This window comes from Dama dama, chromosome 11, assembly GCF_033118175.1.
Source record: "Dama dama isolate Ldn47 chromosome 11, ASM3311817v1, whole genome shotgun sequence".
Lineage (NCBI taxonomy): Eukaryota > Metazoa > Chordata > Mammalia > Artiodactyla > Cervidae > Dama > Dama dama.
In genome coordinates, this window is record NC_083691.1 from 96384737 (window position 1) to 96412541 (window position 27805).

Below are 27805 nucleotides of genomic sequence, written 5' to 3' on the forward strand. Positions count from 1 at the left end.
GACCAAAGACAATTTGTAACACAACACCCAAAACCTGGAACATAGGAAATAAAATTAATTCTTATGAATCAATACAAGAAAACACAGACAACCCAATAAAAACAGACAAGAGGTATTAACAGGCATTTCACAAAATGAGAGTATCCAACTGACTGACACATGTATGAGAAGGCAATGAGCCACATGAGCCATAAAATAAAAATGAGTTATCAGGGACTTGTCTGGTGGTCCAGGGATAAGAGTCCACCCAAAGCAGGGAGCACAAGTTCAATTTCTGGTGGAGGAAGGAAGATCCCACATGCTGTGTGGCACAGCCAAAAAGCAAAAATCAAACATTAAAAAAAAATGAACTATCATTATTCATCCATAGATTGCAGGGGGCAGGCATAGAACCTAACAATAATATGCTGATGAAAATATGGAGTAGCAGAAACCACCACACACTGATGGTAGTGGTAAACTGATACAATCATTCAGGAAATCAGTGTGATGTTATATAATAAAGTAACACACACTCCTGGCCTAGACTCGCAACTCCACCGCAAGGTACGTTCTCTAGAGACCTCTTGTGTGTGTGCACCTTGGCCTGAGCCTGGCTTCCTCCCAAGGAATGAGTTTAAGAAGAGGACTTGACATAGGTACTCGCTTTGGGATGTGGTCCTACAGAACCAAAGTGGAGGCGACTGACCAGAATTATGGGAATATGGAGGAAGGAAAGCCATTCCAAGGGAGCATCACTGAGTTGGTTAGTGAGTAACCGGGGCTCAGCCCTGTGGGAGACCCTCCAATAAACTGTGTAGCTTGACCTTCAGAATCATCCACCTGCAACTTGGAAGTGGGGAGTGTTCCTCCTCTGGTTCTTTAACCCATTGGCCAAAGGTTGTCCCAGTGGGGATTAATATTCCGCAACTGTGTGTTTTCACACTGCTCAGCCGAACCCTACTGATGATCCATGTGGCAGGCGGCACAGAGGCCCTGAGGCAGAAAGCAAGGGACATGCAGACCGCTGAGGTGACCTGAGGCTGCCTGTACCCCATGCGTCAGTCACCACAGAAACACCCAGAGAGAACAGAGGGGCTCAGAGACGTGAGAAAGGGCATAAAAGACGCCGACACACCGGCATACAAGACTGTTCACAAAACTTTATAACGGAAACAAGTCAAATTCCCATCCATCAGCTGTTGTTATTCAGTCGCTCAGTCGTGTCTGACTCTTTGTGACCCCACGGACTGCAGCACACCAGGCTTCCCTGTCCCCTGGAGTTTGCTCAGACACATGTCCATTGAGTCAGTTATGCTGCCCATCAATCAACGAATGTTTTTAAATAGTGGTCATCTCATACAGCCCTCTCTCACACCATCCTGGCCACATTCTCTCCAGGTGCAGGCATTTATTCTCTCTCTCTCTCTCTCTCTGACTGCGCCAGGGTCTCAGTTGACCCAAGAGGGATAATCAAGAGTTCGCATGCTCGGTGCAGCATATGAACTTACAGTTGAGGCATGTGTGATCCAGTTCCTCATTCAGGGACCAGACTAGGGCCCCCTGCATGGGAGCTGGAAGTCCCTCACCTTTATTTTAGTGTATAAGCGCAGGGGTTACTAGTCAGCCACCTGTTGCTCTGGCTAAGCCTTGAGAAAATCACCATGGGAAAAGAACAAAAGCACAATATAGCAATACAGCATAACCCAAATAAAAATACATCAGGCTGATCAATTGGGGTTGTCATCCCCTGCTAAGCTAAAGAAAAACAGTGTGGACCTTGGAACACCGGGTCAGCACAAGTTCAGAACACTGCTTGTACACACACTAAGATGTTTTCCCAAGGCATATGCAGGTTTATGACCTCCAGCTAGGTGATAGCCCTTGTACAAGAAAATAGTTTAAAGTAGTCAATAAAATGGGAGATGTGACCGGGGACACAGGAGGCTGACTTCATCGTAGCACAAAGGATACTTCCTGCTTGCCAAGACTAAATAAGAGTGATGTGGGCCCGAGGAACAGGGCTCTGGACCCAAGAGGTCTTGAGTCCCCTGGTCCCATTTTTAAAACTTTAATTTGGTCTCTAGTTTCTTTTTCCCAAACTGTGCAGCAACCACTTGCAATCCCTACCTGCTGTGCGGGCCACAACATGTGAGTAGTGAGCACTTTGATTGTGATTTTATTTTATTCATTTTTTGATTGTGATTTTAGATGCCCTGCCCTGTGCTCAGTCGTGTCTCATTGCTTTCGACCCCATGGACTGTAGCCCGCCAGGCTCCTGTGTCCGTGAAATTCTCCAGGCAAGAACACTGGAGTGGGTTGCCATGCCCTCCTCCAGGGGATCTTCCTGACCCAGGGATGGAACTTGCAGTCTCCTGCAGGTGGGTTCTTTACTTGGAGTTTTAGATGAACTGGTGGCAACGCTCTCCTGTCACAGCCAAGTGTAAGACGACCACGGTCCTTACAGAGCAAGCGGACAGGGCTTTGGCCTCAGAAGACTTGGTAAGACGAATCTCACCATCCCCCTTCGCTCCGCTTGCTCCTCGACCAAATGACAACCACCCCTGCCTCTTGTCTAGTTCACAGCACACAGCGCTTGCTTCACGCCACGCACTGGCCTAAACGTCTCCGAACATGAACCGCGTTCATCCTCCCATCCCTCACCCCCGCGATGTAAATACTGTTTTCTGTGTTTCCTAATAAAGGAGCCGGGCAGAGAGAGGCTACGTGACTCGGCAGGGCCGCACAGCTGGTGAGTGGAGGAGTGCGCTGGACCTCAACGGCCCCGCATCTGGCTGCAGAACGCCGAGCCATCCACTCGGAGAAGCAGCGCAGCCCCGGCCGGGCGGGCGCGCAGCGGGGACTGCGCACCGGGGCTGCAGTGCGTGCGGAGCCCCACCTCCCAGCGCAGCGCGCGGCGGCGAGGACCGCCCGGGGCCCCACCCGGGCACCTGCGGCGGGGGCGGCGCGTCCCTCTCGGGGTCCCCGGGGCCCCGCGCGCTCCGCAAGATGTCGCGGCGCCGCGGCCGGCGGCCAGGGCCCCGCCTGTCCTGGCTGCTGTGGTGTGGCGCCCTGCTGTCCCCGGCCGCGGGCTACGTGATCGTGAGCTCCGTGTCCTGGGCCGTCACCAACGAGGTGGACGAGGAGCTCGACGGAGCCTCCACGGAGGAGGCGCTGCCCGCGCTGCTGGGCGACTCGGGCAGCCTCTGGCAGCGGAGCTTTCCGGCCTCGGCGCACAAGGAGGACGCACACCTGCCTCCCCCGGAGGGCGCCGCCCGCGCCAGGCCGCCCCCCGCGCCGCCCGGAATGTTCTCCTACCCGCGCGAGGGCGGCGCGAGGCTGCGCCCGGGCATCGCCCGCTTCCTGGCCCACGCCAGCGCCTGGGGCTGTCTGGCCACCGTGTCCGCCCATGAGAAGGTAAGCCGCCCCCGCCGGAGCCGCGTGCAGGGGCGTGCCTGGCGCGCCCAGGGGACCCGGAGAGCCTGGGGCCACTCCCGTGCTCCGATCCAGGTCTAGCAGACCCGCGCGGGGGTCTGGATTGGGGTGGACAGCGTGTAATTAATGAAAGCAGATTCTGCTTCGGTTACCGGGGCAAACCCGGGGGCGGGGGATGCGAGGGGAAGGACGACAGACAAGCAGGCTTCCTGCCAGGTGGCTGAGGACCTAAGCGCGGTCTTGAAATGGCCAAAGAGGGGGTGCAGATCACCACGCCTGACCAGAGACCTGGACAAAAGAAGCCAGAGCTGCCTTTGGCATCATCAGGTAGCACATCCAGCCCTTCCCCGCGTCCAGCCCCATTCCCGCGCACCGACCGGAATTGCCCTGTCACCTGCTGACACCAGGGCGGGGGCTTTGGTGGAAATTTACGTTTAAAACAATGGCATTCGAGAATTGTTCTGGGAAGGAGGCTTACTGTGCTGAAGCTGTGAGTGTTGGAGTGATAGCGCTGTTAGCAGCTGCAGCTGTCACCCTTCATTTCACAGGTTATTTTATTCACCTGCTAGACGTGATTCCACCTGAAGCTGAAATAACATGGTTACTTGATTGAGGACGTAGCATTCCTACATGAACACGCCCCATAAAGATTTTAGGGCTGTTGAGATAGATGCGAGGAGTCCAGTGGTGGTCCAGTGGTTGGGACTTGGCCTTCCCATGCAAGGGGTGTGCTTCCATCCCTGATGGGCAGCTAAGATCCCACCTGCCTTGAGTTCCAAAAGACAAAAAACAGAAGCAATATTGTAACAAATTCAGTAAATAAACAGTCCACTTAAAAAAAAAAAAAAACTTTAAAAAAGAGATAGACATATGGCAAAAACGATCACAATATTGTAAAGTAATTATCCTCCAATTAAAATAAATTAATAAATTTTTAAAAAGAGATAGTTGTAAGGGTTTTATTACAGGGCAATAATTTGAACCCCTATTTATTTAATGCAAAAAAAGTTTTATTTTATTATGGCACTTGTAGGTCATGGGGTGGGGGGCGGTGGAAGTTTCTGGGCCCAGATCCAGGTCTCACCAGCTCCGAAACTGTGGCTAAGTCACTGGGTCCTTCACTTCTCTTTCCTCATCTATGAAATTATATTGGACTAGGTAGTTCTGGAGAGAAGGCAATGGCACCCCACTCCAGTACTCTTGCCTGGAGAATCCCATGGATGGAGGAGCCTGGTGGGCTGTTGTCCATGGGGTTGTCGGGAGTTGGACACGACTGAGCTACTTCCCTTTCACTTTTCACTTTCATGCTTTGGAGAAGGAAATGGCAACCCACTCCAGTGTTCTTGCTTAGAGAATCCCAGGGACGGGGGAGCCTGGTGGGCTGCCGTCTATGGGGTCGCACAGAGTTGGACACGACTGAAGTGTCTTAGCAGCAGCAGGTAGTTCTGAAGGTCCTTTTATGCCTTGGGAAAAAAAAGAATCTAAATGACAACTTTATTCTGATGATGGTGATGATCTTAACGTCTCTCACAGCCTTCAAATAGTTTTCCACAGCAATATCTTATGCTCCTAAGACACACCTTCAGAGGATATCAAGCTGATTTTGGTTTAAAATATAGATCACTTCCAGCACTTAGAAGTCTAAGGCCAAAGTATTCAAAGATATTATGACTTTCAACATCCCTTTTCTTAACCTTGTTAGTAGGTCCCTTTCCCACTATCGACATTTACACCAAATCCAATAAATTCAGAGAACATGTACTACGTGCCTGGAGTGTGTGCCCAGCGTGACTCCAGCCAGTTTGTGAATCAGTTCAGTTCCGGCGCTCAGTCGTATCTGACTATTTGTGACCCCATCGCAAAGTTTGTGAATAACCAGCTGAAAAACAGGATCTGGTAATGACATGTTACCATTTTGTAGGATTTCTTCAAAGGTTAAAGCCACCCCTTATCACAATTCTACATACTGTTTTTGAGTGATACTTCAAAGACAGCCCTGAGTGCTGAGCTAAGTAACAATGAGAAACACACTCTATAAAGGGTAAAAGTCATGATGCTGGACCCAGCAGGGCTTGGGAAAAACCTGAGAAATATTTGTGTCTATGTCTGAGAATTCAGTCTGCTGTACTGAATGAGCGTGAACAGAAATTGCTTTTGCCTGCTTCTGTGTCTTCCTTGAAGCTAATAGGATAAGAAATAAATTCCCTTAAGTTACTGAATTATATGACTGAAATATTATTTACTACAATAAAATTTTGACTGAGAAGTGAGGAAGCGGTATAACCCTAAAGGAAACTATAACAGAAAGTTCCTGGATTCCAAAGACCAGGTAAGAGGTGAGGTTTAAATTCTACCCCCAGAGTTGCCAAAAATTTGGGGCAGGTGGTGAAGGCAGTGGGATTCCCGGGGCAGCTTGTGAGAAAGGTCTTTAGTGACCCTCCACCCCTCCAAGAATTTCATTGCCTTTCCCCCAAATAACTTTCAATTTAATAGAGTGGTTTTTTAATTAATTAGTTTTTTATTTTGTCCCTTAATTTTTTGGTTTGTTTTGGGCCACACCACATGGCATGTGAGATCTTAGTTCCCGGATCAGGGATCGAACCTGGGCCCCCATGTGGAAGGGTGGAGTCCTAACCACTAGACCATGAGGGAAGTCCCAATACAGTGTGTTTGCTGTTTTTCTGAAGCTTCAAGAGTAATTCCCTCACCATCCCCCATCCACAGGTGCCACTGCTAAGCTCCTCTATAGAAATCATGAAGCCATCAATGGGTAAAGTGGGTAGACTGGGAACCACTCTGCCTGGGCTCATGACCTGTCAAAACCGTGGTCACGTTTGCTGCCTTCGCATCCCCAGGGCTCTGTTTTCTGGTCAGAGACATAGGCTTAGCTCCCAGCTCAAGTCAGTCCACAGCCCTGTATTGAAAAGGTCTTTTTTTTCCTTGATGTTTGTTAGATCCCAGGCCTGCCATTTGGGACCTGCCTGCCCATCAGTGATGGCCCCTTCGACAACAGTACTGGGATTCCTTTCTTCTATGTGACACCCAAGGACCTCCTTGTGGCCGATCTGATGAAGAACCCCATGGCCTCGCTCCTGCTGCCAGAATCTGAGGGAGAGTTCTGCAGGTAAGCAAAGGCCTGGCCTCCCTCACCCAGCTCCCCTACACAACGCAGGGAGCTTGTGGCGTTCATGGGGCCCGGAGATGCAAAGCCGTGTCCTCGCCACTCGGCCAGCGCTGTTTCTGATCCCAGCTCTGGCTCTCACCAGATTCCAAGACTGTGGCCAAGGCACTGGGGTCTCCATGCTGCTTTCATCATCTATGGAATTAAGTGATGAGCTAGGGAGTTTTGAAGGTTCTTTTTTGTTTTGAAAAAAAATTATCAAAGCAACAACTTTATTCTGAGGATAGCAATGATCATAACCACTTAGGCAGCTTCCAGATGGTTTTTCATGTTTCTATTTTATGTCCCTAAGACACACCTTTGGAAGATATGAAACTGAAATGTGAAGCTGATCTTGGTTTAAAATACAGATCATTTCAAGCAATTAAAAGTCTAGTGCTGGGGGGATTTCCCTGGTGGTCCACAGGCTAAGACTCTGAGCTCCCAATGCAGGGGACCTGGGTTTGATCCCTAGTCAGGGAAATATATCCCGAATGCCACAGCTAAGACCCAGCACAGTCAAATAAATAAACAAATAAATAAAATATTCTAAAATATACTTTTTTAAAGTCTAATGCCAGGGACTTCCCTGGTGGTCCAGTGGTTAAGACTCTCTGTGCTTCTAACAGAGGAGATACAGTTTGATCCCCGTTGGGGAACTAAGATCCCGCCATGCCAAGGGGCATGGCCAAAAAAAAAGCCTATAAAAGTCTAGTGTCAGTGTGTTCCAGATACATCAGCAACATATGTTGTAAGAATGTATTATAAGCCATGGAATCAGATCGATAGAATTCTACCATTCATGAGGCGTGTGTTTGGGGCACAAAGTTAGTAAACTTTGGGAGCCTCCATTTCCTCATCTGTGAAATGGAAATAGCAATTTCCACCTCCTATGGGGAGGGTTGGAAAGATTTGAGTGTCTTGCATAACACGGGTGAGTAAATGACGGCTCTTGTTGTGATGGCAAAGGTGGAGGTGGGGAGGAGAGGGTAGAGACGGAAGAGCCAGTGGTTTGTCCCCCAGGAACATGCTGCATAGTCTATTTATTGTTCTTCTACCTGTCCCCATGAGGTATGCGCAATGAAGACCCAGAGTCCCTAAAATCACTTTCTCAAAAACTTTCTAGGGACTTCCCTGGTGGTCAAGTGGCTAAGACTCTACACTCCCAATGCAGGGGGCCCGGGTTTGATCCCTGGTCAGGGAACTAGATCCCACATGATGAAACTAAAATACCTAGCACAGCAGAATAAATAAATAAATATTTTAAAATCAATAAATGTTACTTCTTTAAAAAAAAAAAAAAAAAAACAACTCTAAAAGAAAGGACAGTTAGGCAAAAATGGAACACTGTAACACCTTTGTCTGAAATAAAAATGTGGTGCTGCTAGGGAGATGTCTGCACCCAGCTAGCTTCTGGAGGGGTGGGTGCATAGGAGGGACACCCCCACAGGAGTAGCAGAGGTGGGGGGAGACCTCGGGAGAGTCCCTTCACCCCCGGAGTCTCAGTTGTCTTCACCTGTAATGTAGTGATGCTTTAGGAACTCAGGTAAAATTCCTCCCAACTCCAAAATGCTGTACTTCTTTATGCAAGGCATGAAAAACATATTGAGTGAACAGATGTCAGTTCTTAAGGGGCATGCTCGGGCGCTTCACTCATGTCTGACTCTTTGTGACCCCATGGACTGTAGCCCATCAGGCTCCTCTGTCCATGGGATTCTTCTGGCAAGAATACTGGAGTGGGTTGCCATGTCCTTCTCCAGGGGATATTCCTGACCCGGGGATGGAACCCAAGTCGCCTCCATTGCAGGAGCATTCTTTATTGCTGAGCCACCAGGGAAGTGCTTCTTTGGGGGAGGGAGGTGGTAATAATCAGAGCAACAGTGCACCATAAAATGCAGCCTGGATAAGGCCCTGCCACTTACACCCCACCCCAACCCTCCACCCCGCTCCCCCCACCCCCTGCACCGGAGCTGACAGTGGAGATCCGTCCATCCAGCCGGAGGCAGTTCAGTTTACCCAGTGCTCTACCTGGGCATCTTTCAAAACCCAGACAAGATCCACACAATCCTGAGATTCTCCTGCTTAAACTCTTTCATTAGGAAAAGATAACAAAATCCTGAATATGGCCTAGGAGACCCTGCCTAGGGGTGCCACCTACCTCTCAGAATAAAAATAATGCCTGATCCCTAATAATTAATATGATCCCTAATAATTAAGTTAATGACCCCTAATAATTAATAATTCACTTAATATGTGGTTTAGACCCTCCTTCAATGCAGGAGACACAGGTTCAATCTCTGGGTTGAACAGATCCCCTGGAGAAGGGAATGGCAACCCACTCCAGTATTCTTGGCTGGAGAATTCCATGAATAGAGGATCCTGGTGGGCTACAGTCCAAGGGGTCACAAAGAGTCAGATAGGACTGAGCAACTAACTCTATTAAGTGTAGAGCTTTAACCTGAAAACTTGTCATCTAAGCTGATGTATGTGTTTGGCATGTAGCTCAGAAGTGCTTTTTTAAAAATTGTGATAATTGACATGTTGATTTGATACATTTATGTATTACAATATGTTACCCCTACAGTCCTAACTAACAACTTGATCACATCACATAATTATCATTTCTTTTTTGTGGTGAGAACATTTAAGATCTAGTCTCCTAGCAACTTTGACATTTATAACACAGTAATGTTGAATATTCATTGGAAGGACTGATGCTAAAGCTCTAGTACTTTGGTCACCTGATGCAAAGAACCGACTCACTAGAAAAGACCCTGGGAAAAGATGCTGGGAAAAATGGAGGGCAGGAGGAGAAGGGGGCGACAGAGGATGAGATGGTTGGATGGCATCGATGACTCAAGGGACATGAGTTTGAGCAAGCTCAGGGAGATGGTGAAGGACAGGGAAGCCTGGCATGCTGTGGTCCATGGGGTCGCAAAGAGTCGGACACAACGGAATGACTGAATGTTGTTGACAACAACATTGAGTATGATCACTGTGCTGACTTTAGATCTCTAGGACTTAGTCATCTAATGACTGCAAACTTGTGCTCTTTGAGCAACATCTCCCCAGTTCCCAAGCCCCTAGATGCTCATAACCACCACTGAATCTGTTTCAATGTGTTTGGCTTTTGTAGCTTCCACATATAAGGATATCATGCAGCATTTGTCTTTATCTGACTTAGTGTAATGCCCTCAAGGTCCATCCATGTCACTGCAAATGGCATTATTTCACTGTTTTTATGACTGCATAATAGTCCATTGTGCATATGTACTACAACTTTATCCATTCATCTGTCGATAGACACAGATTGCTTCCATGTCCAGCTGTTGTAAATAGTGCCGCTGTGAACTTCAGCATACATGTATCTTTTTGAATTAGAGTTTTTGTCTTTTCCAAATATATGCCCAGGAGTGGGGTTGCTAGATCATGTTGTAACTCTGTTTTTAGTTTAAGGAACCTGCATACTGTTTTCTGTAGTGGTTGCACCAGTTACATTCCCACCACCAGTGTAGGAGGGTTCCCTTTTCTCCATGCCCTCTCCAGCATTTATTATTTGTAGACTTTTTGACGGTGGCCATTCTGACCAGTGTGAGGTGATACCTCACCGAGGTTTTGACTTGTATTTCTCTAATAATCAGTGATATTGAGCATCTTTTCATGTGCCTGTTAGCCATCTGTATGTCTCCTTTGGCGAAATGTCTATTTCGCCCATTTTTTGACTGGGTTGTTTGTCTTTTTGACGTTGAGTTTTATGAGTTGTTTGTATGTTTTGGAGATTAACCGCTTGTCAGTTGCATCATTTGCAAATATTTTCTCCCAGCCCACAGGTTGTCTTTTTATTTTGTTGATGGTTTCCTTTGCTGTGCAAAAGACTTTTAAGTTTGATTAGGTCTCATTTGTTTATTTTTGTTTTCGTTTCATTTGCCTTGGGAGACTGAGCTAAGAAAAATTGCTGCAATTTTTATCTGAGAATGCCTTGGCTATGTTCTGTTCTAGGAATTTTATGACGTCATGTCTTCTATTTAGGTCTCTAAAACACTCTGAATTTGTTTTTATGTATAGTGTGAGGGAGTGTTCTAACTTCACTGATTTATGTGAGACTGTCTTTTCTCCATTGTGTATTTTTGCCTCCTTTGTCAAAGACTAGTTGACCATAGGTGTATGGGTTTATTTCCAGGCTTTATTCTGTTCCATTCATCTATTAATATATGTATATTTAAAATATATATATATATATGTATGTATGTATGTTTAATATATATATATATATATATATGTATGTATGTATGTTTTTGCCAGTACTGTTCTCTTGACTCCCATCTCAGGCCATATTTAATTGAATGCTATTACCCTGCACTGTATTCTCTTGGGCTTCCTAGGTGGCTCAATGGATAAAGAATCCATCTTCAATGCAGGAGATGCAGGAGATATGTGTTTGATCCCTGGGCCAGGAAGATCCCCTGGAGGAAGGCAGGGCAACCCACTCCAGTATTCTTGCCTGGAGAATCCCATGGACAGAGGAGCCTGGCGGGCTGTGGTCATAGGGTCACAAAGAGTTGGACACTGAGCGACTGAGCACATGTCCTCTAATCTGACCTTCTGCCTCCCTCTCTAAGGACCCTTCTGTTTACACTGGGCCCATCCAGATAATCCAGGATAAATGTCCCATTTCATCGTCATTAACTTAATCGTATCTATGAAGTCCTTATTGCCGTATAAGTAACAGTCATACGTTCTGGGGGATAGGATGTGGACATCTTTGCAGGGAGGCTTTATTCAACCCACTGGATGTACCAGTTTCACGGCATTTGCAAGTGTGGAGAGAAACACAGTAATTCATTCTGATGTATGCTGAGGCTCTCATTGGTATTTTGAGGGAGTCATGATTGTTCGTATTAATAATATACATGTTTTTTAAATATAGATATTAAAATGACTCACATGTGATATGCAATCAATGAATATAAATTTTAATATATTCTTAGCACTGCAAAATGATAGAGACAGGTGAGAACTGCAGACGAATGGGTTGTAAATTGGACAGTCCTGTGAAGTCGTGCTTTGCCCGTTAGAGTGAACTGTTTTTAGCATCCCTGCTGCTCTCCTGCCTGGGAGTGGACCTAGTCCCCCCTTTTGCATGTCTTGTCCCTCTGCATGTGTCCCTCTGGAGTCTATTGAATCACAAGACTTGATGCTAGATCAGAGAAAATCCTAGCCCAAGACACACACAGAAATGTAGCAGCCTGTCCTACAAAGACACATGGCCAAGGCTTCCAAATGACAAAGATTTCATCCCAAGAAACGCAGAGCAGCCATGGATAAGAACATCAAACAGGAGTGGAAATGGCATCAACAGCATGAAAGTGGACCAACTTGTTCAGAGGCTCAGAAAATAGAGGCTGGAAGGGCCTGCAGACGAACCCAAATAACTTTCATTGTTATTCCAGAACAGACTGTTTAACAAAAAAAATAGTGTTGGACTTCCCTGGTGTCCAGTGGTTAAGACTCTGTGCTCCCAAGGCAGGGGGCATGGGTTCGATCCCTGGTCAGGGAACTAAGATCCCACATGCCACATGACAAAAAGTAAAAATAAATAAATATAAATACATAAATTGGGCCAAGATATTACAAAAAAGACTATCTGAAAAGAAAAAGTGACCCTTCCTGAGATGAATCTGCTCCACTCCACTCCACCTCAACCGCAGAGATGCACAGAGATGCACAAATGCAAAATTGGAAGCAGTCACTGTTAAAAATCTTTAATAGTGATGTTTTCTTGCTCCCTTAGGAGCCAAGGAAAGAAGTTAAGCTAGAGTCAGGGGTCAAGGTATAGCAGATGGTGTCGCAGACGAGGGAGCCTGTGTAGATGCTGAGCAGGAAACAAGAGGAGTACAGAAGACCTCTGGAGGTTCAAGGGGGCAGAGCAGGCGGTTCCTTGGTGCCCGTACTGCCAACACCCCCAGGTAGGGGAGTGGGCCCCTAAAAACCCTGGACTGGTCCAGACAGAACAAGGCCATTCAAGGCTTCCAAACAGCACCAGCAACATCTCTTCCATTATTTCGTTCTATAATCCTTGTAAGATGTAATATTTTGTCTAAAGAACAGATAACAGGCTTCAGGGGAAAATTCATTCTCTTGCCTTTTCCAGCTTCCAGAGGCTCTCTTCTCTCCTGGGTTCAGCACCCCCTCCCATATTCAAAGCCAGCTATGGCCAGGAGAGTATTTTTCCCATCACATCACTCCAACCTTCTCTTTTGCCTCCCTTTTCCACTTTTAAGGATCTTTGGGATCACATTGATCCCAGGTTGATAATCCAGGTCAGCTGATTAACTCCCCTTGGCCATGAAAGGTGACACATTAGAGAGTTTGGGGTGGACGTGTACACGCTGCCATGTTTAAAATGGGTCACCAACAAGGACCTACTCTACAGCACAGGGCACTCTGCTCAATGTTAGGTGGCAGCTGGGTGGGAGGGGAGTTTGGGGGAGAGTGGACACATGTATTTGTATGGCTGAGTTGCTCTGCTGTGCATCTGAAACTATCACAGCGCTGTTAATTGGTTATATGCCAATATAAAACTAAAAGTTTAAAAAAGGACGGTAACATAGTCACACAGTTCAAAGATTAGTATGTGGACTTTTTGAGGGGCTATTATCCTGCCTATCATAGGTGGGAAGGAAGTTATATGATGTTTAGAGGGGTTACCTACTGTGTAAATGAAAAGCTTTCAATTTACCTATTTAAACACATTATCTTCTTTTTTGGAGAAGGAAATGGCAACCCACTCCAGTACTCCTGCCTGGAGAATTCCATGGATGGAGGAGCCTGGTAGGCTACAGTCCATGGGGTCACAAAGAGTTGGACACGACTGAGCTACTTCACTTTCTTTCTTTCTATAGTTCCTTTTGGAGAAGGAAATGGCAACCCACTCCAGTGTTCTTGCCTGGAGAATCCCATGGACAGAGGGGCCTGGTAGGGCTGCAGTCTATGGGGTTGCAAAGAGTCAGACACGACTAAGCAACTAACACACACACACACACACACACACACACACACCTTCTTTCTAGCTGGTGTAATCACCACCAGTGGAGATGCAAAATGCTCCCTTCTTAAATGCAATGTGTTCTTCTATCATGACTTACTTATGAATCCTCATTTCATTGCTTTCATGATGGAGCAAGTTTGTGGGGAAAAAATGGCTTTAATAGCAAACAAATTCGATACAACTGATGACAGTCTTGTCGGGTATATGTAAATTTCGTTCCCATTTACTATTTTTACTTTCTCCTATCCATCTCAGGTTTTCATACAAGCTTCACTGTCAATTCAGTGTTTACAGCTATTATGTAGATTGCCTCCCATCCTTCTTTCATCTTAGAAAAATTCACAATTCAGCAACAACATTTTTGCAGTGTCAAAACCACCGCGAATGGTAACACTTTCAAATGGTACACAATGTTCTCACATGAAGCAATTTACCTGAACCTGTGGGCGTGTCCACTCTTTCTCTTGTTATGACTCAACAGGGTGTGTAATAAAGAAAAACTTGTAGGCAGGTGAAAACAAGTTCCCTAAGTATAAGCAAAATATATGTTTTGCTTAACAAATGTACCTTTCTCAAGTTAATGTTATAATGGACAGGAATGAGTTCTAATGAGTCAAGCCTCAAAGCTGCTGTTTTGTGATATACACCATCTTTGAAAAGAGCATCCTCAGAGTCTCCTTGGTCAGCGGTACCGGGGTCCCAAGACCACACTCAGACTCCTTAGAAGAACTCACAGGACTCAAGAGCTCGTGGTTTATCCCAGTGAGAGGATACAGATCAAGGCCATCAAGGGCAAAAGGTGCATGAAATGAAGTCCAGAAAAAACCAGGCCTGAGCTTCCAAGGGCCCCTTCCCACTAAAATTACATGGGGATATACTTAATCCTCCCACAAATGATATGTGACAATAAGTGCAAGATATTGCCAACCTGGGAAGCTCACCTGAGCCTTGGTATCCAGGGTTTTTATTGGAATCCAGTCACTTGGCAGTTTCAACATCTGCATGATTTTTCTTAGCTACTCAGACTCAGGGCCCAGGAGGTCAAGCTGACCCAGCATGGCCCAGGGTCTCAGGCACAAAAACATGTTTATGAAGTAGGACATCTCAGGGGCTCAGAGGTATCTTCGAGGAGCCAGTCAGGGGTTGGTCCTCCTGAAGACAGGCCTTTCAGAACCCAGGTCTGCTGACTTACCCCTTCACTGCCCACCAGGAGATAATGGTATATTACTGTTATTTTTTTGGTCTTTTCCCAGCTTTATTGGGGTATAATTGACAAAATTATAAGATATTTAAAGTACACACCCTGATGATTTGATATACATACACATTGTGCAAAAATTCCCACCACCTTACAGCCAGTAAGGAGAAGAGTAGAGAGAGTCCTTAAAAAAATAAAACTAGAGCTACCGTATGACCCTGCAGTCACATTCCTGGGCATATATCTGGAGAAAAACATGATCCGAAAAGATATCTGCACCTCAGGGTTCATTATAGCACTGTTAACAATAGCCAGGACATGGAAGCAAACTAAATGGCCCTCAGCTGAGGGATGGATAAAGAAGATGTGAAAGAAAATGTGGTGTGTGTGTATATATATATATACAATGGAATATTATTCAGTCGTTAAAAATAATGAAACAATGCCATTTGCAGCAACGTGGATGGACCTAGGGAGTGTCATTGAGTGAAGTAAGTCAGAGAAGGAGTAATATCGTGTGATATCCCTTATATGTGGTATCTAAGAAAAAATGATATAAATGAACTTACTTACAAAGCAAAAAGAGACTCACAGATTTAGAGAATGAATTTATGGTTGTGGGGGGCGGGGAGAAAGGAAGGGGAAAAGGGATAGTTAGGGAATTTGGGATGGGTATGTACACACTGCTATATTTAAAATGGATCAGCAACAAGGATGTACTGGGTCCCACAAGGATACACAATGTTCTGTGCTCAATGTTACCTGGAAGCCTGGCTGGGAGGGGAGTCTGGGGGAGAAGGGATACATGTATCTGTGCAGCTGAGTCACTTTGCTGTCTGCCTGAAACTGTCACAACTTTGTTAATTGGCTGATGCCAGTGCAAAATAAAAAGCTAAAAAAAAATCCCACCATGCAGTTAATTAACATATCTGTCACCTCCTGTTTATCTTTTTTGTGAGAACATTTAAGTTCTCGTCTCAGAAAATTTGAACTATACAATATAGCATTGTTAACAAGAGTTGCCATGTTATAAATTAGATTCTCAGACTTTTTTCATCTTATAGCTGCAAGTTCATACCCTTTTACCAAACTCCCTATCTGGCCCCTAGCCCCTGGAAACCACTTTTCTTCATTACATAATTATAATATTCAAAATATAGAAGTATATAAAATAAAAAGAACTTTTCCCCAACACCTCAAGCCCCTCAAATCTCTTTCTGACTTGACTAAGTGTGATCATTTCTAGGTCTGTCTATCCATGTTGCTGCAAATGGCATTATTTCACTCTTTTTTATGGCTGAGTAATATTCCATTGTACATATGTACCACATCTGTCAGAAAGAAAAAGACAAATATCATATAATGTCACTTATATATGGAATCTAAACTATGACACGATGAACTTATCTACGAAACAGAAATAGACTCACAGACGTAGAGAACAGCCTTGAGGTTGCCAAGGAGGAGGGTATTGGGGGAGGGACGGACTGGGAGTTTGGGGCTGGTAGATGTGAACTATTACATTTAGAATGGATAAGCAACAAGGTCCTACTGTATAGCACAAGGAACTATATTCACTATCCTATGATAAACTGTGATGTAAAAGAATATTTTTTAAATAATAAAATATATTAAATATTTTACTATTTTATATATTATAACTGAAGCACTTGGCTGTAAGCAGGAATTAACACAACATTCCTGTAATTTTATTGGAACACAGTGCATCAACTGTGTTCCAATAAAATTAAAAAGTTAAAATATTTTCACACAGGCAGCGTAACAGGTGTGTTTGTGGATACTAGATGTCAGTCTGCATCCTCGGGGCAGGAGGCAACTTGGGAAGTGCTAGTCAAGAGCACGCGCGCCAGGCCAGGGCTCTGCAAGGCCCTCACTGGGAGCCCCTGCTCAGAGTCAGCTCACTGCTCTGTACAGATCCAGGGGGCACCTCTCATCTGACCACATCTTTATCCATCCATCTGTCAACGGACATGAGGCTGTTTCCTTGTCTTGGCTGTCATGAATGGTGCTGCAGTGAACAGTGGGGTGTGTGTATCTTTTTGGAATATGCTTTTCTCTGGATATATGCCCAGGAGTGGGATTTCTGGATCAAAAGTGTTTGCAAGTAATTCCAGAAAAATGTAAAAACCTGAATGATATAACTAGCAATGTAACTATTACTTTCTCTTTTTAGTAAAATCCTCCATATGTCCAACTGATGTTCTATCATCCTTTTAATATCTGGAAAATGTCCTTCAAATGCAGAAAAAACATCGTGGACCCAGAAGACCCTCGCTGTGCCCGGCTAGTGCTCACTGGTCAGATGGTCGCCGTGTCCCCAGAAGAAGTAGAATTTGCCAAGCAAGCCATGTTTTCAAGGTTGGTATGTGGTTTAAGGGGCTTCCCCTGTGGCTTAGCCTTAAAGAATCTGCCTGCAATGTTGGAGACGTGGGTTCGATCTCTGGTCCAGGAAGTAAGATCCCACATGCTGTGGGGCAACCAAACCCAAGCAGCTCAACTACTGAGCCTGCACACCATAACCAAGACCCGGTGCAGCCAAATAAACAAGCAGCACGCCGAGACGCAGAGACATCCTGCCAACCATGCCGAAAAATAAAACGCAGAGATATCACCTTGCTGCAAAAGGTCCACCTAGTCAAATCAATGGTTTTTCCAGCAGTCAGGTATGAATGTGAGAGCTGGACCATAATTCTTCAGCTGAGTGCCGAAGAGTTGATGCTTTCAAATTGTGATGTTGGAAAAGACTCTTGAGAGTCCCTTGGACAGCAGGGAGATCAAATCAGTCAATCCTAAGAGAGATCAACCCTGAATGTTCATTGGAAGGACGGATGCTAAAGCTGAAGCTCCAACTTTGGCCACCTCATACAAAGAGCTGACTCACTGAAAAAGACCCTGATGCTGGGAAAGATTGAAGGCAGGAGGAGAAGGGGACATCAGAGGATGAGATGGTTAGACAGCATCACCGACTCAACAGACACGAGTCTGAGCAAACTCTGGGAGATGGTGAAGGACAGGGGAGCCTGCTGTGCCGCAGGCCATGGGGTCGCAAAGAACTGAACACGACCTAGCAACTGAACAACAACATATATTTATATTTATTTTGGCTGCACTGGAGCTTCTTGCTAGTCATAGCTCATGGGTTTAGTTGCTCTGAGGCATGTGGGATCTTAGTTCCCAGACCAGGGATCGAACCTGAAACCCCTGTATTGGAAGGTGGATTCTTAACCACTGGACAGCCAGGGAAGTCCCAATAAATATTTAGAAGATAAATAAATACTCAGGTTTTTAACAACAAAATAAAAAGAGATAGGGCTCAAAATTCTTTTAACATTTCATACAAAGATATTTTAAGCCTTTCTTGATGCTTCCTGATAACAATGGCCCACATCCCCTGAATGCTTCCTCCATGCAGGTTCCTTGGGAGCCTCACTGTCTGTTCCCCACGCAGCCCTGTGATCCCAGCAGCATCCCTCTCACCCCACATGACCAGTGAGGAGAGGGCAAATAGCCCATGAGGCATCCTGGTTTATCAGCAGCCAAACTGGGGTTCAAACCACATTGCCTGGCTCCAGACTTGAGCTACCCACCACCCTCTGGGGACGACAGCGTCCTGCCCTCCTTTCGGGGTCCCAGGCCCCAGCCCTGGCTCCCTGGCTTTGGCCTCTGGCTGGTTTGAGCAGGTTTCACAGAGGGGGCTTCTCTCGTAGCCCCGTGGGTAAAGAATGCAATGCAGGAGATGCAGGCTCGATCCTTGGGTCAGGAAGATCCCCTGGAGAAGGGAGTGGCAACCCACTCCAGTATTCTTGCCTGGAGAAGCCCATGGACAGAGGAGCCTGGCGAGGGCTACAGTCCATGGGGTCACACAGGGTCAGATAACGACTGAAGCGACTGAGCCCAAGAGACCTGGCGTCTGCCCTGTGACCCGGCCCAGGCTGCGTCTAGCCCTCTGCTTCAGAGGGCGCGCCCTCCAATGAAAACTGCTCTATGGTGACTTCTTTATTTCCGCAGACACCCAGTGATGAGAAAGTGGCCTCGGCCGTATGAGTGGTTCTTCATGAAGATGAAGATAGAACACATCTGGCTTCAGAAATGGTATGGAGGAGTAGCTGACATCTCCAGAGAGGAGTACTTCAGAGCCGTTCCAAGAAAGGCCTGATGGAGGGAGAGGAAAGTCCTCGGTGCTTGCGTAAAATGGAAACCTTTTACGCAGCGCCGCCGGATAGCGGTTGACTGCTGTCTCTTTGTGGAAGGGTTCACAGCAGGCCTGTCACCCTGACAGCGAGCAGGACGAGAGCAGGTCACCGGGGACCCCTGTGCTGGCAGGAGAGTGAAGTGGCCGTTTGCAAATCCCCAGATCACACAGGGACTCCTCCTAGAGAGTCTGTTCACATGCTTTCAAACCAGACTCACCTGTGTGGGAGCATTGTCGGTTGTTATAGTGACGTGTTGAGACAGCTGCTGTTCCATTCAAACAAAAATTCTGCCTGTATGTACAACGTGATTGTTTTGTATTATGAGAATATGTTTGTTGCTCGTTTGTTGCCCAAAGCCGTGTCTTGCTTCTAAGCTCATTGCAACCACAGAAGAACTAAATACGCGTCAGACAGCTGTCATCTTGGGCTCAGGGTGAGGGTGCAGGAATCTTTGTCTATGGGTTACCATCCTGCTGGGCTTCCCTGGTGGCTCAGTGGTAAAGAATCCCACCTGCAATGCAGGAGACCCAGGTTCGATCCCTGGGTCAAGAAGATCCCCTGGAGAAGGAAATGGCAACCCACTCCAGTAGTGTTGCCTGGAAAATTCCATAGACAGAGGAGCCTGATGGGCTACAGTCCATGGAATCATAAAGAGTTGGACATGACTGAGTGACTAACACTTTCACTTTTTCACTACCATCCCTTTGTTGAATGGCGGATGCATGCTTGAGTCTCACTTGCTAAAATGCACTGGTCACTCATGAAGCTTTCTCCCCCTGCAACGTGACAAACCACGTGAGAACGTCTGAGTTTGGTGCACAGCCCTGGTCTAGGTCATGATCAGGTCATGACAGTGCATTACGGGAGGGGCAGCTTCGGCATCAGGCTCCCCAGACCCCCTCTCCTGGTGCTGTGACAAAGCGTCCCCTTCTCTTAGACACAGAGTGGTGCTCAGTCTGTGGTGTAGAGAGAAGAGGGGGAGAGGGAGAGGCTGGAAAGGAAGAAAAGGCCACATATAAGAAAAGGGAGGAAAGAAGTCAGTAGCTGAAGGCATGCTTCCTGCCCATCCATGGGCCAGGCCCTCGACAGGATCATCTCACTGGAGTCTGACAACCAAGGAGACACATCATCGTTGCCACTTTCAAACAAGAACACTGAAGCTCAGAGAGCTGAAGTCAGCATCCAGGACCTGACTCCAGCATGCACGGCACACAGTGGACAGAGTGGGGCCCAAACAACGTCCAGTTCTAAGAACAAGACAAGAGTTCCTGAAATACACAGGCAGTCACTAAATCAGCAAAATCTATAAAGCGATGACTGACCTAACTGTGGATGATTGGCTACTATTTTCTACCAAAAAAATAGAACAAGTCTCTGAAATTTGATTATTACTTTAGATTTTAAATTTTCTACAAATTATACACAGGAGTGCCCACATCATACTTTTGTGTATACCTAAGGCCTTCAAGGACCTATGAGTACACATTTGAGACCACTTACATTTGAAATTTATAAGGGATCTAGCAAGACCCAGTTTTCTGCCTTTTTATAATGACTCTAAACCCTCTTTGGTGGGTTAGGTATGTTGTATAAACATTAAAAACACAACATGAAAAATATAGGAAATATTCACTCAATGTATGACCAAAAAAAAATAATAATAATAAAAAAATAATTAAAAAAATAGTGTTATTAATTGTTACACTTTTGTTTAAAAAATTAAGACATGAAGAGAGTTTGAGTTGTCGAAATATTTTTAAGTGCCTATTTTAAGTGCTATTTTAAAAGCATAGTCAAATACACAGAATTCTTTATTTATCAAAAGTCAAGTCACAAAGCATTCTTTAACAATAGCAATGTCTAATATAGAAGAATAAAGTAAATTTGAGGGTAAAAATAGAGCTACCATATGACCCAGCAATCCCACTCCTGGGCAAGAGGAGAGAAAACCATAATTCAAAAAGACACACACACCCTGATGTTCATAGCAGCACTGTTTACAATAGTCAGGACGAGGAAGCAGCCTAAATGTCCATCAACAGAGAAATGGATAAGAAGATGTGGTACATGTATACAATGGAATATTACTTAGCCATAAAAAGGAACAGAACTGTGCAATTTGAAGAGACGTGGATGGACCAAGAGACTCACACAGAATGAAGTAGGTCGGAAAGAGGAAAACAAATAATGTATAATGTTACTTACATGTGGAATCTAGAAAAAAATGATACAGATCAACTTAATTGCAGGGCAGAAATAGAGATACAGACAAGAACAGATGTATGGATGGGGGGGGGGAGGGGATGAACTGGGAGGGTGGGATTGACACATATACATTACTATGTCTAAAACAGATGGCTAATGAGGACCTGCCGTGTAGCACAAGGAACGCTACTCAATGCTCTGCAGTGACCTGATTGGGAAAGAAATCCAAAGAAGAGGGAATACATGCAAACATATAACTGATTCACTTTGCTGCAAAGCAGAAAACAATACAACATTGCAAAGCAACTATACGTCAATAAAAATCAATTTAAAAAACAGATCCTAACCCTAAACATGAAATATAAAGCTATAAAACTTTTTTTAAAAATTAGAAAATCTTTAAGACCTAGGGCTAATCTAAGCTAAGCCTTCTTAGACTTGACACCAAAGGCCTAAAGTCCATAAAAGGGAAGTTTGATAAATTGGACTTCATCAAAATTTTACTTTCATTCTACAAAAGATCATCATGTTAAGAAAATGAAAAGACAGGCTACCTACTGGGAGGAAAAACCTGCCAATGGCATATTCAACAATAGACTACCATCTGGAATAGATGGAGAATGCTTAAAACTCAACAGTTTTTTAAAAATCCAATTAGACAATGGAGAACATGAACAAACTTTCTCTGAAGATAATATGGCAGGTGAGCACATGAAAAGATATTCAACATCATCAGTCATTACAGAATTGCAAATTAAAACTCTAATAAATACCATGGGGCACCTACCAAAATTGCTAAATTATAGTAACAACATCAAATGTTAGCAAAGATGCAGAGCAATGGGATCAGTCTATAGCTGATGGGAAAATCAAATGGAACAGCCACTCTGGAGAACCAACTGACAGTTTTTTTACAAAGCTAAACAAGTGACTGTCATACTACTCAGCAATTGCACTCCTGGGCATTTATCCCAGAGAGGTGCAAACTTATGTTCACACAGAAACTTGTACATGAATGTTCAAAGCAGTTTTATTCATAATATTCCAAATCTGTAAACAACCAGATGTCCTATAATGGGTGACTGGTGAAACAAGTTGTGATACAGTCAAGCCATGGAATACTATGCAGCAATAACTACTAATTTCTGATACAAGCAACCACTTGCATGAGTCGTCAGAGAATTATGCTGAGTGAAACAGCTCATCCACAAAGTAACTCCATTTATAGAACATTTTGAAATGTAAAAGTCTAGAAATTGAGAAGAGATCAGGGTCACCAGGGAGGAGGGTGGAGAAGGAGAGAGATGAGTATGACCATAAAAAAGGTACTTACTGTGATGGAAATGTTCTCTAGCTTGTTTGTATCAATGTCAAAATCCTGGTTGTGATACTGTATCATTTTGCAAGACTGGGGGCAAAAATAGATAAAAGGCACACAGAATCTCCCTATTCAATCTTTCAACTCCCTGTGAATCTACAATTATCAGCAATTCTCTCGGAGTAAAAAGTTTCATAAACAAAATTTAAGGCTTAGCTTAAATAAGACATTTATGTCCTCTCACTGGTTCCTAATCAAGTGAAGAACTGATCTATGTGCCAAAGCCTAGCAGAACAGATGACAGTTTGTTTTCTTTAGCCATTAATATATGCACTTTTTGGAAGAGGGAGAATATTTCTTTCAAAGTTTTCAAGAGGTATTCAACTTAATACTGAATACAGATTAGTATGAATTCAACAAATCTGCTGTATAGATTTTATGTGGGACACTTAGAAGAGGAGGAAATCTTCCTGTTTCTGGCAGAAACACATTAAGGTACAGGCATATATAGGTCTCCAAGTCCATGCCCAGTGACTCTCCACTGATGTGCATAGCAAACAGCTGTATTTCCAGTCATCCTCCACTAAGAATTCCTTTTTTTTCCTATGAATAAGCTATATCCTACCCCACACATTTTTATTTTCCATGATTGTACACATCTATGATGTTGACATAGACAGTGTAATTCTGATGTGACTTATTTCAATATGCCTTTTATATGTCAGCATATACATATGTATTTGTATATGTATACATACACATACATGACATATACAGTCTTGTAGGTTGACTCATTCTAAGAGGTTTGGGTTGAAATGTATTTCTACAATTGTTCCAGAAAGTCTGTATTTCATTTTTAATAATTTAACCATCAAATACTGTTCTGAAAAAAAAAATTCTCTAGAATAATTTCTTGATGCTTATTTGATTGCTTATACCAAGTCAATTGCTAAAAAAACATTTGAATTATAATGAAGCTATGGTTTGCACTATGTAATGCATGTGGAGTGTAAAATATATTTTTGAAACTGGATATGTCTATCTAGTTAAACATTATTTCATTCCAGATATGATTTCCATGCTCAATTAAACAAATGTATAATATTTCTACACAGCCCTTTCATGGGACATTACCAATTGACATTATTAGATTAATAAGAAAATAGATGCTATTATAATAAATCAGCAGTTACATTTCCAACAGAAAGAAAAAAACTAGCTGGGTGACTGTTGTTGATATTACTTTTTTTTTTAATTTAGCTGCAGCACACGTCGTTGTCACATGTGGGATTGGCGTGTGGGATCTACTTCTCTGACCAGGGATCAAATTCAGGCCCCCTGCATTAACAGCACTGAGTCTTAACCACTGGGCCACCAGGGAAGTCCCTTGATATGATTTTTTTTAAAGTGCTGAGTACAATGCAGTTAATTTGCAGACTGGAAAATGCTGATATAACCACATTTCAGCTATTCCCACTCTTAGAAATCTTTGCCATTTTTAGCATAGTTGTTATTCCTAGAATTCAAGGCTTCCCAAAAAAGCTCCCTTTTGCTGATGAGAAAACACACCCACACACACTTGAGCCTAGGTCAAAAGATGACACATGCCTGCAAGCATGACCGATCCTGCAGCTTTCACAGACCACCCTCTGACACCCCGGTGTCTCAGAGACACTCTTGTCTTAGAGACAAAGCAGAGCGCGACCAGCAGCCCAGGTGACCCAGGGCTGGGGGGGTCCCCAGGACACAGAACAGGACCTTCAGTGGTAAAGTCAGAAAGTTCGGGGCAAACCAAGACAGATCGGTCACCCTACCTCCACTCCATCTCACACTCCAGGTCCTGAGTGGGTCATCTCCAGAGCTGGCCCACCTCGGAAAATGCATTCGGACATTCAGGCATGTCCTCCAACCTCTTCCCCCTCCTCCCAGCCCTCTCCTCCTGCTCTGGAGCCCCACACCTCTTTTCTGACACCATCTGACTCACTTGCCCAAGCAGGCGTCCGACAACGTGGTGGGATTACAGTGGAGAAGAAGGTGCAGTCCCCAGGAAGCTCGTGTTTTGTAAACGACAGGTGAACAAGCAGGGTTTGAAGCCAGGTGATCCGGTAATGTCTGTGGACTCAGCTCCACCACATTAGTTAGGATCCTCAGCATCCCCACTCTTTTCTGTGGGAACCACACAGCAGACCCTGTCCTGGACAAATTCCGTGACCGTCTCTGCAGCTTCATTTGTAACAGAGAAAAGCCACAACCACCAGAAGTGGTCTCACCTTAAATCAGGGCTCCTCATCCTTGACCGGCCCTCCAGCAGCCCGGGGACCCCGACGTGGTTCTCCCTGGAGCTCTCTCCCACGCTCAGACGCAGTTGTCTCCAGGGTCCTCCACAGTCGTCAGCCCCTGGACCCCATCCGCTCAACCTCCTAACTCTCAGCCAAAAAAGAAAAGGGTACTTCCTGGAGAACCTTCAAATAAACACGACCTCAGTCACAGAATTGTCTCTTCCTCTGTTGCGCCCCCTCTCAGAACACTCTCTGCAGCTCGGTGGGTTTTCTGGATGCAAGTGGGAGCAAGGCTAGGTTTATGGGAGATCATAGCAAGTGCCATGGAGGAGGCTCAGACAACGAGGAGTTTAGAGTGTCTTTAAGAGTAGGGCCTTAAAGGCATAAACTGAGGGGCTTGCCTCGTGGCTCAGTGGTAAAGAATCCGCCTGCCAATGCAGGGGACACCGGGTTAGGGATGAAGGCGTCGTATGTCTCATTATTTTCCTGTGCATGTTGGTCATCTGCCCACGTGTCAGCCTCCTCAGTAAGGCTGTGAGCTGCTGGGGCTGATTAACACGCCACCCATTAGTGGCTCACGGCTAAGCGCTTGGCAAGTGGATAAATGATCTGTGGGCTGTGGGCCAGAGCCGCTACCTTTCAGTCACACGTATTCTTTCCAGCTCTGGCTCCCCTCCTAGCCTGCTTGTCCTCACCGAGGTCGTCCATCCTCCTGACCGTTTCCAGATGAGCCTCGGACCCACCCTCTCAGAGCCTCTGACAAAGCAGTCACTCCCAACAGGGGCGGTAAAGAACCGTCGCGCCCCCTGGTGACTAGATCTGGAAACTTCCCCTTGTTTAGAACAGGATCCTGGCAGAGGAACAACCTAGAAGGTATACAGTTCAGGCCAGTTCCCAGAGGCACCAGCCATGCACACTGAGTGCTCTGCACTCACTTGGAAAATAGTGTTTTCCTGCATGTGATGGCAGGACAAACACAAATACTTTGACATTTGGATAGTGATATTTTCATTGATAATTAATTATTAATTACCTGGTGGCTCAGAAGGTAAAAAAATCCACCTGCAAGGCAACACACCTGGGTTCAACCCCTGGTTTGGGAAGATCCCCTGGAGAAGGGAATGGCAACCCACTCCAGTATTCTTGCCTGGAGAATCCCATGGACAGAGGAGCCTGGTGGTCTATAGTCCTTGGGGTCCCAAAGAGTCAGACACGACTGAGTGACTAACTCTTTCATTTTTAAATTATTTATTTATATTTTAGTTGTTTATAAATAATTAGCTAATTGCAGCAGTTACTGTAATTTAACTCATCCTGTGAGCTAGGTATTTTATATACTTTTTAAGAAATCTCTTTTAGTTTTTACATCCGCCCTGCAAGGAAGGAAAAAACTTGAGTTTTCTATGAGGAAAATCTGCTCAGTAAGCAGTTCTCGGGCCAGCGTTCCTGGGAAGTGGGACCAGCTAGGAGGCCCGGTGGTGCTAACCCCAGGACCGTCTGAGGACTGACACCAGCCCCATCTCCCTCTTCTCCACGCTTGGCTGGGCGGGGAGGGGATGGGAGGAGAGCCCGGGGGTCTCCAGTTTCTCTGCTCTGCCTTCCTTCCGCGGCCCCAGGTGCGTGGCTGGCCCGGGTGTGCCCTCAGGCTCGGGGAGGGGCAGGTGTGCAGACAGTGGACAGGTTACTGAGGGCTTTGTTAGCGCTTCACAAGCTGGACGTGGTTGAGTTGTCCTACCGACCGCGGGATGTCTTGAGAATTCTAATTGCCAAGTGAGAAAACCTGAACAGAGTCCCCCAACTAGTAAACGGTGATGAAAAAAGAAATCATCCACAGGATTTTCCTGGTGGCCCAGTGGTTAAGAAGCCACCTGCCAATGCAGGGGACACGGATTTGATCCCCAATCCAGGAAGATTCTACATGTCATGGAGCAACTAAACCGGTGCACTCCCGAGCCTGGGCCGCAGATCCTGGGGGCCGCAGCTGCTGGAGCCCGGAGCGCCCGGAGTGGGTGCTCCGCAACAAGAGACGCTGCCGCAGGGAAGCGGCCTCACACCACAGCAATGAGCAGCCCTCCGCTCTCCACAACTAGGAAAAGCCCGAGCAAAGCGAAGACCCAGCGCAGCCAAAAAAAAAAAAGAGAGAGAGAGAGAGAGAAACAAAAAAAATTACAATAAAAAATGCCTAAACAGAAAGTCTTATGGCAAAAAGCGAAGAAGAAGTAAAGAGCCTCTTGATGAAAGTGAAAGAGGAGAGTGAAAAAGTTGGCTTAAAACTCAACATTCAGAAAACTAATCATGGCATCTGGTCCCATCACTTCATGGCAAGTAGATGGGGAAACAATGGAAACAGTGACAGACTTTATTTTGGGGGGCTCCAAAATCACTGCAGATGGTGACTGCAGCCATGAAATTAAAAGATGCTTGCTCCTTGGAAGAAAAGCTATGAGCAACCTAGACAGCATGTTTAAAAGCAGAGACATTACTTTGCCAACAAAAGTCCATCTAGGCAAAGCTATGGTTTTTCTAGTAGTTATGTATGGATGTGAGAGTTGGACTATAAAGAAAGCTGAGAGCCAAAGAATTGATGCTTTTGAACTGTGGTGTTGGAGAAGACTCTTGAGCGTCCCTTGGACTGCAAGGAGATCAAACAAGTCAATCCTACAGGAAATCAGTCCTGAATAGTCATTGGAAGGACTGATGCTGAAGCTGAAACTCCAATACTTTGGCCACCTGATTCGAAGAACTGACTCTTTGGAAAAGACCCTGATGCTGGGAAAGATTGAGGGCAGGAGGAGAAGGGGACGACAGAGGATGATATGGTTGGATGGCATCACCGACTTGATGGACGTGAGCTTGAGTAAGCTCGGAGAGTCGGTGATGGACAGGGAGCCCTGGCGGGCTGCAGTCCATGGGTTCGCAAAGACTGAACTGAAACAGAAACCTCAATTATATAGAGCCAGGTGACCAGA

The 27805-nt window shown here is 45.4% G+C and overlaps 1 protein-coding gene across 1 annotated transcript; it reads left to right on the forward strand.

Annotated features, from left to right (window-relative positions):
- Window positions 1–2988: 2988 nt before the first annotated feature.
- On the forward strand, window positions 2989–21295 carry CREG2 (cellular repressor of E1A stimulated genes 2). The gene is made up of 4 exons (XM_061156327.1): window positions 2989–3396; window positions 6369–6538; window positions 17086–17199; window positions 18850–21295. Exons 1-4 carry the CDS (start codon window positions 2989–2991, stop codon window positions 18995–18997), a joined length of 840 nt encoding a protein of 279 aa, XP_061012310.1. The 3' UTR covers window positions 18998–21295.
- Window positions 21296–27805: the final 6510 nt, after the last annotated feature.